The sequence below is a fragment of the Camelus ferus genome, chromosome 1 (assembly GCF_009834535.1).
Source record: "Camelus ferus isolate YT-003-E chromosome 1, BCGSAC_Cfer_1.0, whole genome shotgun sequence".
Classification (NCBI taxonomy): domain Eukaryota; kingdom Metazoa; phylum Chordata; class Mammalia; order Artiodactyla; family Camelidae; genus Camelus; species Camelus ferus.
This window is the reverse complement of record NC_045696.1, coordinates 105,913,332-105,926,138: the sequence shown is the minus strand read 5'-3', so window position 1 is coordinate 105,926,138 and position 12,807 is coordinate 105,913,332. Positions and strand designations below refer to the sequence as shown.

General features: G+C 34.3%; 1 protein-coding gene across 3 annotated transcripts in view; it reads right to left on the bottom strand.

The window, feature by feature from the left end:
• Nucleotides 1–12,807, bottom strand: part of PIK3CB (phosphatidylinositol-4,5-bisphosphate 3-kinase catalytic subunit beta) — a 149,484-nt gene that overhangs the window by 76,221 nt on the left and 60,456 nt on the right. For 2 of the 3 annotated variants that reach the window (XM_032487583.1, XM_032487592.1), the window contains exons 3-4: nt 4,463–4,649; nt 1,276–1,501 (exon numbers count right to left, since the gene is read on the bottom strand). In XM_032487583.1, coding sequence (XP_032343474.1) covers nt 1,276–1,501; nt 4,463–4,633 — 397 coding nt within the window. In that variant the 5' untranslated portion in view covers nt 4,634–4,649. Of the gene's footprint in view, nt 1–1,275; nt 1,502–4,462; nt 4,650–12,807 lie in introns of those variants that run through there. The other variant, XM_006177472.3, reaches the window with a different exon arrangement.

The following is a 12,807-nucleotide window of genomic DNA, read 5'->3' as shown; positions in this document are numbered from 1 at the left end:
GCAAAAATTGACTTCTTAGGTATTTATAGTGAAAATTAATTTTAAAATATTAAAATAGACTTAACTTCTTAAATGAATGTTAACACCTGAATTTGTGTACATGATCACAATGCCAGCTTTCTTAAATCTGCAGAGGATCTAAAGTATAATTTATAAATTTTAAGAGCTTATAAATTGCTTAATTTAATGCAGTAAAACACTCCTTACATTTTCTTGGTCATTCAAATTGCAAGGTACACTTCATTAAAAAATTTTTTTTGTACAATAAGCTTTATGATACTAAATGAAATATGGTACATTGTTTATAAAAGAGAAATTCAATTCTAATATATATATTAGATACCTGTGTTGTTGACAGGCTAAAGTTAGAGTTTAAAAAACATTATGTCCAGTTCTATTTGAATTTTAGATAAACAGTAGATGACTTTTTAGCTTTAGGTGTATCTCATGTAATATTTGGATCTCTTGTATTTTTATTTGGTAAATCTGACAAGCTTGGGTAACAGTAATGGTAGCTAATAAATCCATATGCTTTGGAGATCAAGACCCAAAGAGAGTACAGTGATCTAAGTTTTGAAAAGATGGTAAATCTCAAAAAGATATCTATATTTTGAAAGAAGTTAACTCTGCAATGCTAATTTTTGAATTATCAAACATTTTTAGCTTCCCTATCAGTGTGGTTCTGGTGTGCTTCCTTCCATCAGCAAAAAAATACACAAACATAACATTTTCACACACACACACATTATCAAAATATTATCAGTGGATATCCTTATCCTGGATAAGACTATAAGTGATTTTCTATTCTTTCTATTTTTCCATATACTCTTCAATTCAAACAAAAGAAAAACTTTTTCTACTGGAAAAGAATTAAAAGTTTATAAAAAATCTTTGGAGCTATAGTCCACAAGAAAGTAAGGGTCTATCTCTTAGAAACGGGCTTCTCAAATGAGCTACCTGGGGCAAAGGAACAACTTTTTCTTTCCTATCTTCCAAAAACCAGTGCTTTTGTAAAATAAAAATAAGTCACTGGAAAAGAAAAAAATATAGAATACATGAGCCCTTGGATGTTGTGGTAATATCACATCGCTGGAGAAGTTCTTAAACATTTATTCTCAATTTCTGTATTTTCTTTATCTCCAACTGACAACAATTTACAGACCAGCATTGGGCTATGGACCACATCTTGCAAAAAAATGTCTTACATCATACTATACATTTATACATATAGCAACAAACATGTTAAAAATTCATACTAAGAATTTGTAAAATTACCTCTGCCTATAAGGACTCCAATTTTTGAGTCTAATTTTTCCCCTGGGTCACAACTTCTTGTCACTAATTTGAGAACTGGAAGAAAAGGTCTGACATCACAGAGTCTTCTTGTTTCATCTTCGAGCTCCTCGTACACAGCAGTCTGATTCACACATGCAAACATATAGGAATCAATTTCCATAAGGAGGTTAAACATTGGGTAATTGTGAACTTGTTTCCATAACATCTGCAGAAAAGATAGTAAGACATTTTTTTGGAATGTAAACACTCAAGTGTACAAAGCTGTATCTACAAGAATGCTCACTGCAGCACTGTTTGTGAAACTCAAAAACTGAGGACAAGCTAAATGTTTAGCAATAAGGGATTGGTTACATAAATTACAGAATATTATAGAACTGTGGTAATAAAATAGAAAAACAGAGTAACATGGAACTGTGATAATAAAATAGGAAAACACAGTAACACAAGATATATTAAGGTTAGTTTCTTTTATAAACAGCAAACTGCAAGAGAATATGAATGATATTAACTCATTTGTGTAAAGTAGTACGATGGCACAATGCAAAAAGTGCATTTATATAAACAAAAATATTAAAAGTGAGTATCTATAAAGAATAAGAATCAATGAAGACTTCCACATTTCACACTCTTGTGAACATAAATAACTTCTAATCCAAAAAAAAGAGAATAAAGTATGTATCAATCATCACCTCAATACAAAATTTACATTATTTCTGTTCTGAATTCTTTTCTCTTCACCAGTCATCTTTATTAACTAGCATTGACCTGTCAGGATGAGAAGAGTCAATCTCTCATCATCTCTCCCCAAGAATCCTGGATGAGATCATGCAAAACAAGGTCATCATACAAACACAAGGTGGATTACATATTTTAACTGCAGTCAGGACAAAAGCCAACAGCTGAGGAATGAAAATCGTGGCCAATCCTCAGACACAGTTACATAAAACAAACAGGAGAAATCAATGCTAGGCAACAAAAGAAAAAAAAAAATAGGTAAACTTGATTTCATCAAAATGAAAAACTTTTGAGCATCAAAGGACATTATTATGAGAGTGAAAAGGCAACACACAGAATGGGAGAAAATAACTGCAAATTATATATTTGATAAGAGAGTACCATCCAGGATATATAAAGAACTCCCATGACTCAACAACAACAAAAAAACTGAATTAAAAAATGGGCAACAAGGGTTGGGGGTGGGGAGGGTATAGCTCCAGTGGTAGAGTGCATGCTTAGCATGCAGGAGGTCCTGGGTTCAATCGCCAGTACCTCCTCTAAAAATACAGAAATAAATAAACCTAATCACCTCCTCCCCACAGCATCCCCCCAAAAAAGGGCAATGGTTCTAAACAGACAATTTTACAAATGGCTCATAAGAACATGAAAAGATGCTTGACATCATTATCATTAGGGAAATGCAAATAAAAACTAAAATGAGATACCACTTCACAGCCATAAGAATGGTTATTATTTAAAAAAAGGAAAATAACAAGTGTTGGCCAGCATTCTGAGTTTGAAACCCTTGTGCACTGCTGGTGGGAATATAAAATGGTACCACCACTGTAAAAAAAAGTTTGGCAGTTTCTTAAAAAGTTAAAAGAGAATTACCTACCATATAATCTAACAATTCTGCTTCTGGGTATATACCCCAAAAAATGGAGAGCAGGGGTTCAAACAGATACATGTGCATCAATGTTCGGAGCAGCATTACTCACAACAGCCAAAAGGTGTACATAACCATCAAAAGAAGAACAAACAAACAAAATGTGGTCTATCCATACAATGGAATATTATTTAGTCTTTAAAAGGAATGAAATTTGGTTTTATGTTAAAACATGAATGAACTTCAAAAATATTGCTAAGTGAAAAAAGTCTGACACCAAGGGTCAACTATTGTGTGATTCCACTTACATGAGGCAGCTGGAATAAACTAATTCACACAGACAAAACTAGAGTAGAGATAACCAGGGACTAGGAGAGGGGAAATTTATTATTTAATAAGTACAGAGTCTGTATCTGGGAAGATGAAAAATGCTGGAAATGAATAGTGGTGATGGATTGAGCACTGTGAAAATCTTAATACCACAAAATTATGCACCTAGAAATGACTCTGATGGTAAATTTTATGTTGTGCATATTTTACAAAAATAATTTTTTTAAGAAGGAGCAGTGTATCAATGGTTAATCCAGCTTCAGCTTTGGACACAGGCATCCATATCTGTCACTGGCGACTATAAAAGTGCACTCTGCACCTGTAGAGTGCCTAAAACAGTGGGGGTGTTTTGTTTTGTTTTGTTTTTGTTTTTACTTCAGAGATCATGCAGTTTTAGAATTCTTATGTCTCCCTGATGAGGAAGCTTGAAAAAAAGAACTAAGAGGCTGTCCAAAGTCAAGAGCTTTAAAAAGGTTTGTCATAAATACTGTCCCCCTGTTTCCCCCAATTTCCATATTGAGTTCAGCTATTTGAAAAATATGAAAGAAAAAGTTTAGAAAAATAATTTCATTTATAAATTGTAGTCTTCACAAATCAATAGCCCTCACCGATTAACTTGAAAAAATAATCCAACAAAACAAGCAAGCCTTGTTATGCAAAAGAATTTGCTTTCAAATGAGGACATACCATTCATTACTGGGGGGAAAAAAATCTAGTGAACAGCAGAAAACCTTTTCTTCCTGCAGAGTGACCATGAAAAGTAGTGGGAGTAGGGACGCAAGATGGGGAAGAGAAAGGGAAGAAAAATGGGATAAGAGACAACCAACCAAAAGTCACATTAAAGGGGGGGTGGTGTGTGTGACAAGTTCAAAGACAGTAAGTACAGAGATCTTATCTCAAAATAAAACTTTCTTTGACAATGTCAGATTCTTTCTGACATTCTTTCAACCTGAATAAACCTTTCAAACTAACTAACATAAGCTAATTTGTCTTAACTCAGGTATCACATATGGATTAAAAAAAAAATCAGTAGTGGGAGTGAAAATGAGTACATCTCATATGGCCAAAAAAACAAGATCCAAGACAAAGTATGGATCAAAATCTTTAAAATGTATGACCTATAGGTTAAACTTCCCTCAAATTTACCCTATGATTTACATTAATAACATTTTTGATAACAGAGTAACATTTCCCCCTAAGTTATATTTATAGAAATTCCACCTGGTAACATACCTGTTTAATATAGGAAATGGTAGCTTCCCGAGGTACCTCCAACTGGATATAAATCCCAGTGGGCAAAAGGAAGTCCACAGGTATGGAGCCATCAGATCCTATCTGTGAATCCACTGCCCAGATGTCAAGGATGTCTGCCATAGCAGGAGGCATTATGGAGTGGAAGCACATTCATAACCATGGGGCTCTAGAAATCAGTAAGTGAAACTTAGTAAAAATAAAAATAATTAGCCAAATGTTATACTATAATATGAAAAAGCCCACCAATCCATAATTAGTCCTTGGATTTCAATATAGCCACTAAGGTAACAAGAGGCCAATTAAATTAAGCAAAAGTAAGCCACCATTACTTAAAAATACTTTTGGTTATCACTACATAAAGTATGTATATACACCTCACAGACTAAAATTCAACATAAGTATATTACATATGAAAGAAGAAAGGTTTAAGAAACACAGGGGTCCTGAGAAATTCAGTTACCAACCACTCAACAAGGAATTCTCTCCAGACTTACCTAGTTGATTGATACTGGCTTCTTTGGCCAAATTTTTCTCTGCAAACTCCATGAAAATGGCAATCAAAAGGGCATTCTTTCAAAAATAATTTTCTATCAATCTCATGTGAGAAATAAAATGTCATGAACTTAAATTAAAAAAATTAAAAAGACCAAATCCACCAAACCAGCTTGCAAGGTCCTTTGTGCTCTGTCTCCGGCCTGTTTCCCTTTGCCTGTCCTACCACTCCACAGCTCAGGCTCTTGTGCCACAAGCACCTTTTGCTTTCTGCTGCTGGACCTAAGTTCACAAACGTGTTGACACTCCCCACACCAAATCACTATTCCGACAAATGTACCCTTCAACCGTGCATTTCAGTCTCATTTATTCTTTAAAGGTTTCCTTCAAGAAGGCACAACAATAATACTGAGAAGAACACGGGCGCTGAAGGTAAATAAACCAAGGTTCAAATCCCATTTATTTAAAAAATGAAAGTGTCATGTCAAAAGAGACAAGAGCCAACCTGAAGCATTTCTGAGCATCAAAAACAATGACATCCAAGGACTGAAACACACCAAATATATACAAATATGTGACAATAATGATAAAGAAAACAAACCCTTTATTGGTCAACACTGCAGACTGCTCTGAAACAATCTGGGAAATTTAAATAGATTAAGTATTACATGACTTTAAGGAAATATTATACATTTTATAAGGTTTAATAATGGAATGTTTATTATATCTCTAAAAATCAGTTCTTGTCAGTCACAGATGCTAATGAAGTATACGAGGAGTAAAACAACATTATTCTCGGCATTTGTTTTAAATTATTCCATTTCTTAAGAAGTGAATGGGCAGCTGACCTCAACTCAACAAAGGAGTAAAGGTAATTTGATGAGAAAAGGAAATAGTCTTTTAAATAAATGATGCTTGAGTAACTAGACATCCATATGCTAAGAAAATGAACCTCAATCCATACCTCACACCCAAAATAAAAATTAACTCAAAATACATCACAGGCCTAAATGTAAACACGAAAACTGTGAAACTTCTAGAAGAAAATACAGGAGAAAACCTTGTGATCTTGGATTAGGTAAAGAATTCTTAGATATGACACCATATACACAATTCATAAAATTAAAAAATTAATAAATTGAATATCACCAAAACTAAAAGTTCTGCCCTTAAGGAAGACACTGTTTGTATTATAAAAAGACAAGCCACAGGCAGGAGAAAAATGCTTGCAAAGTACGTGAAAAACTTGGATCCAAAATATATAAAGAACTCTCAAAATGTAATAAAAAAAACAACTCAGTTTCTTTAAATTGGCAAAAGATTTGAACAGAGATTTCATCCAAGGAGATACATGGCGAAAGGGATCAGTTAGCATTAGTCAATATAAATTAAAACCCCAATGAGATACCACTACAGCTGTCTTACAGGGCTAAAATTAAAAAGACCAACCATACCAAGTGTAGACAAGGATGGGGAAGAACTAGAATTCTCATACACAGCTGGTGGGAATGTTAAACAACAGAACTACTTTGGAAAACAGTTTGGCAGTTTCTTAATATACATTTACCCTATGATCCAGTCATCCCACTCCTAAATATATACCCAAACAAAACACAGATATATATCCATGTAAAAACTTACACAAATTGTTTACAGCAGCCTTATTTATACTAGCCAAATTGGAAAAAATTCAAATATTCATCAACAGGTGAATGTTTTTTTTAAGTGGTATATTCATACAATGGAATTCTGTACAGCCAAAATAGCAAAAAGTAAACAAAAAATTACTACAGACATATGTAATAATATAGGTGAATCTCAAAATAGCAATGCTTAGTGAAAGAAGCCAGACAAAAAGAGTATGTACTGTATGACTCCATTTACATTAAATTCTAGAAAATGCAAACTAGTCTATAGTAACAGAGCAGTGGTTGCCTTGTGTGGGAGTAGAGAGGGAAGTAGGAAGAGGTAAGAAGGGGGGATTACAAAGGGACACAAGGAAACTCTTGGGAGTGATGGATACGGTCCTTATCTTGATTGTGGTGATGGTTTCAGGGGTAGGTACCTATGTTAAAATATATCAAATCGTACACTTTAAATATATGCACTGTAAGTCAATTATACTTCAATAAAGTTGTTTTTAAAAGTGAGAGAAATAGATGAAACAAGAGAGGCAAAACATTCGTAGTATTTACTGAAGCTAGGTGATGAAGAGTACATTGTATTACTCCTCTGCTTTGGTATACGTTTGCAATTTTTTGTAACAAAAAGGTTTTGTTATATCCCACTTATCCCACTTACCAGCTCTGTGAATTTTGGCAAGTTAAATTTCCTGAGTCTCCATTAACCAAAAAAGTGATTAATAATAAAATGTACCTCCTGGTAACACTGTGAAAACTGAAGAAGCTAATATGTAAGAGCCTGACACACTGCAGGTTCTAGTAAATGACAGCTTTCTTTCCTCCCTGAACATCCTTGCCTTTACTGATTCCTCCCTCCTAATTCTTACACCCCATAGTCCAGACCTATCACACTGACACTGTCATAGAGGTTCTGAATCTTTCAGATGAGTCAGTCTTGTTTCTGCAGGCAAAACAGCACATCAATTAGACTGTGGTCTCAGAGTCTAACAGCTTTGTTGTGAAACCTGGCTCCATCAGCTACTAGCAGAGAGATCTTAGGCAAATCATCCATCCTCTCCCTACTTAAATTCCCTTAATCTGTGAAATGGTGAAAACAACAGTAACTACCCCATCACATAATTATGAAAATTGAGTAAAGAATGTCTGGAACACAGTAAGTCCAGTGTTTGTCGCTATTTATTTTATTTTAATTCAAAAATTGTTCTTCTGAGCTATCAGTTACATATTTTCAATTACTTTTGTTTCCCCCAAAAGTGATATGTACAGAGCAGCCATCTGTAATTGCTTAATGAATTTAAGACAAACATTATTATCCCTACTCCTACAATTATTTTAAAAATAGCTCACAGGATCATAGAATTAATAATAGCTAAAGGAGAGTACTTAACTATGTGTTAGCATTCTACTAAGTCCATTATATGCATTACTGTATTTTATCCTTACTATTACCCTGTGGTAATAATTCTACTCCTTAAGGAAGCATCCTACACTTACAGAACTTGAGATCTCATGGATTAAAAAGTGGCAGTTCTGGAATCTGAACTTGGGGCTAACTCTATAGCAGGTGAGCCCTACACCACACTCTACATAGTAACTATTAAAGCACCAGAAAAAAAAGTGTAAGACATTTAACCATAACAAACCATATTATGCTGACTGTGAGATCCTTGAGGGCTGTCATTCTTTTTAAATTAGTCTCTCACCACAGTGTACAGAGAAACCACTATACTCAGGAATTCTAAACTGATCAACTTTCACAGACATGAACAAAACTCCACAAAGTTACTACAGAGGTCATTTAACAGTCACTGATCCTGGAACTGCTATAGGCAAATCACTGCAAAACAGCCTTTACAGATTGTCTTCAGTGGAAGAGCTTCTCAACTTTGCAAGAATTAGGCATTCAAGAAGTATCTGTGGAATGAAAACATGCTACATCAAATTATAAAGAACATGTTTTGCTTATATTCAAATACCACCATGCAGAGACAAACAGGGGAAAGCCATCTCCTGAACACCAAGCCACAGCAATTACTACATATAAATCTGGAGTTGTCAACAAAAGCTGAGAGGACAAACAAAAGTTAGCATTTAAAATTGAGATAGGTTTGTGAAATATAAGCCATCTGTCATAGAATTACAATCAAGATAAACCTGTATATTCCCGGATTTCTTCGGCACAAATTTTTGGCAAAATTCTCACAAGTTAAACCAAAATCACCTAACAAGTATCAATAGTAATACAGGAAAGCAAAACTATAAAAACAAAAACTCTGAGATCTCATCCTTACCAGACAGCTGGAAATGGTAAGGCTCCCTGCATTTCTGGAGTCCAGAGTAGCAATCTTTTCAGAGACTGACTGTACCTCATCATCCTACAGCCTCAACTCCCCAGATTCAAAATTCTAAACTTCTCAGGTATTAGAGGAAAAGGCACTATGGTAGACATTAAGAATTTCTTGATGAAGCAGCTATATCTAAAATGAATTACAAGAATGAATTCATGGGCCCCTACCTTCCTTACTCTCTAGATCTGTCATTCAACACTCCCATACATACTATCCTTAATCCAGCCTCGCTGAGCTGCTGGTACTTGCCAGCATGTCCCATATTCTCTCCTGCCTCCTATCTTAAACCTATCATCTCCTGTCCCTAGGATGTCCTCAAATACACATCTCCTGACCAAACTCTTACTCTTCTCAACTCTTGGAATCCTTCCCTAATACTCCTCTGTGTGCCCAAGCACTATCTGTGCCAAAGCAGGAGGACACAACGTTGAAGTCTGTTGCTTAGTGATAGCTCCTCAACTTCGTATTATTTCCAGCTCAGTAAGTGTTTACTTATGGCTGAATGAATGAATGAATCAAATTCTATGGAAGTTGCTAGTAGAATAATTATATTGGATCATTAAAACTGTGATTTAAATCATGCCTGACAGGAAAAAATTAACTACATGGCTTTCAATGTAGTCTTTCAGCACCTAGTATAAGAAATACCATAAACAGCTTCCAAAGATGACATCTTTACATGAAGTGAAGGTAATATTTTACCAATACATAGACAAAATGCCACATACATCTAGCTCTCCTAGAACTCCTTATATTGAAAAAACTGAAATGATTTAATCCAGAAATCATTTAAGTTTATTTGCATAAGACTTCACAAAATCTCAATCTGTATTTTGTAGTGGGTATGTATTCCCAAATAAAAAAATAAAATGGAAAAATAATAACAAACATACAGAATTCTGATTGCCTAATGCCACTTTGTCTCCAATCCATAAGCTCCTGTCATGTGGAGAAACATCAAATGGGTTTCACCAAGTACTGTATCCCAACTGTGTTGCAATTCCAGTAATGTTAAAAGGATTTCCAAAAGTATGTATTTTCAACTAATGTTTGACTACAGAAGTGCTTATTCCCATAAAATGGCATTTTCTATTAAATTTAGACAGACTGGGGAACTCCCATGATGTGAAAGGATAACCATTATCTTTAATATAGAGAAAAAGAAAACAGGATTTCACTTTAGAAAAATTCACTAAGCTCTAAATTTATGTTTTATAAGTTTTTGTATATCTATGCTATACTTCAAAATCAGAATGTCTTAAATACTTAAAACCTGCAAAGTAAGTTGCAAAGGTCACATGTGTTTCTTCTGCCATCTCAAAATGCATAGTAAAGTTTAATCCTTTAGCTTTATAGTTAACTATGGTCTTTGCTTACTAAAGCAACATTACACCAATCTCCAAAATCAATTCCCCTACCTTCAGTTTCAAGCACAAAATTCTCACATTCAAAATGTCAACTTTTTGATGTAAAATCTTCAGAAAGATTCTAATCATTCATAGAAATACTGATGATGCTAGTAAAGCAATACTGTGTTTAAATGAAACCTAGAAATGTTTTCCTCAACCAGGAGTAAATTATCAAAGGGAATACAGTCAGCCTTCCATATCCACGGGTTTCACATTCACAGTTTCAACCAATCATGGATTCAAACAACCATGAATTCAACCAACCATGGATCAAAATTTCACAGATACAGAGGGCTGACTGTATTCACCATACTACACCATTTTATATGAGGGATTTGAGTGTCAGCATATTTTAGTATCTGTGCGGGTTCCTGGGACCAAACCTCCATGGATACTGAAGGTGAACTACATTGCTAGGTTACATCTGGCTCTGTAAATTTCTACTTTGATATTATCATATTAATAATTTACTAATAACAGAATCAAAATGGATTGTCAGATTCTATGACTTTGTAAACACATCACATAGGCATACAGCATGTAATTACAGTCTAACATATAGGTTGTACTTGTGTATCACCTTTAATAAAAGCACTTTTATTAGATCAGTTCTCAAGGTTTTCAAAGTACTTTAAGCTAAATACTACCTAGAATAGTTTTCAATCCTCTCATATTCAATATTCTTTTTATATAAATATTTAAAAAATCTGAAATGAAGTTATTAATTTACATACATATATATCCAATTTCAATATAAACCCATATAAGTCTCTTCAGAAAATGGTATTGGGAAAACTGGACAGCAGCATGTAAAACAATGAAGCTAGAACACTCCCTTACACCATATACAAAAATCAACTTAAAATGGATCAAAGACTTAAACATAAGACAAGATACAATAAACCTCCTAGAGGAAAACATAGACAAAACATTATCTGACATACATTTCAAAAATTTTCTCCTAGAAGAAATAAAAGCAAGAATAAACAAATGGGACCTAATGAAACTTACAAGCTTCTGCACAGCAAAGGAAACCAGAAGTAAAACAAGAAGACAACCTACGGAATGGGAGAAAATTTTTGCAAATGAAACCGACAAAGGCTTGATCTTCAGAATATATAAGCAGCTCATACAACTCAATAAGAAAAAAATAAACAACCCAATCCAAAAATGGGCAGAAGACCTAAACAAGCAATTCTCCAAGGAAGACATACAAATGATCAAAAGGCACATGAAAAAAAGCTCAATATCACTAATTATCAGAGAAATGCAAATCAAAACTACAATGAGGTATCACCTCACACCAGTCAGAATGGCCATCATTCAAAAATCCATAACTGACAAATGCTGGAGAGGCTGTGGAGAAAGGGGAACCCTCCTACACTGCTGGTGAGAATGCAGTTTGGTGCAGCCACTATGGAAAACAGTGTGGAGATTCCTCAAAAGACTAGGAATAGACTTATCATATGACCCAGGAATCCCACTCCTGGGCTTGTATCCAGAAGGAACCCTACTTCAGGATGACACCTGCACCCCAATGTTCACAGCAGCACTATTTACAATAGCCAAAACATGGAAACAGCCTAAATGTCCATCAACAGGTGACCGGATAAAGAAGATGTGGTATATTTATACAATGGAATACTACTCAGCCATAAAAACCAACAACATAATGCCATTTGCAGCAACATGGATGCTCCTGCAGAATGTCATTCTAAGTGAAGTAAGCCAAAAAGAGAAAGAAAAATACCATATGAGATCGCTCATATGTGGAATCTAAAAAACAAAAACAAAAACAAACAAACAAAAACAAAGCATAAATACAGGACAGAAATAGACTCATAGACAGAGAATACAGACTTGTGGTTGCCAGGGGGGTGGAGGGTGGGAAGGGATAGACTGGGATTTCAAAATTGTAGGATAAACAAGATTACACTATATAGCACAGGGAAATATACACAAAATGTTATGATAACTCACAGAGAAAAAAATGTGACAATGAGTGTGTATATGTCCATGAATGACTGAAAAATTGTGCTGAACACTGGAATTTGACACAACATTGTAAAATGATTAGAAATCAATAAAAAATGTTAAAAAATATAAACCCATATAATAGCCTAATAGTAATACAAAGGGGAAATAAAAGAAAATAATAATGTATATCTCAGTATATGAACACTTGGACATGACCATATCTCTGCATAATGATGTAGTCAGAGGTTTACATCTATACTTAGAATCACCATGGATATGACAACTAACTACAATTACAGACTAATCCAGGTGTGTTGTACTGATGAACAAATACCACAAAAGCCACTGGTGCCACAAATTTTCCAAATCTATACTTTCCAAATCTATATCCTCCAAAATTAATGTATTAAAATAATGTAAAAAATACTTTGTATTATATTTTTATATAATATAAA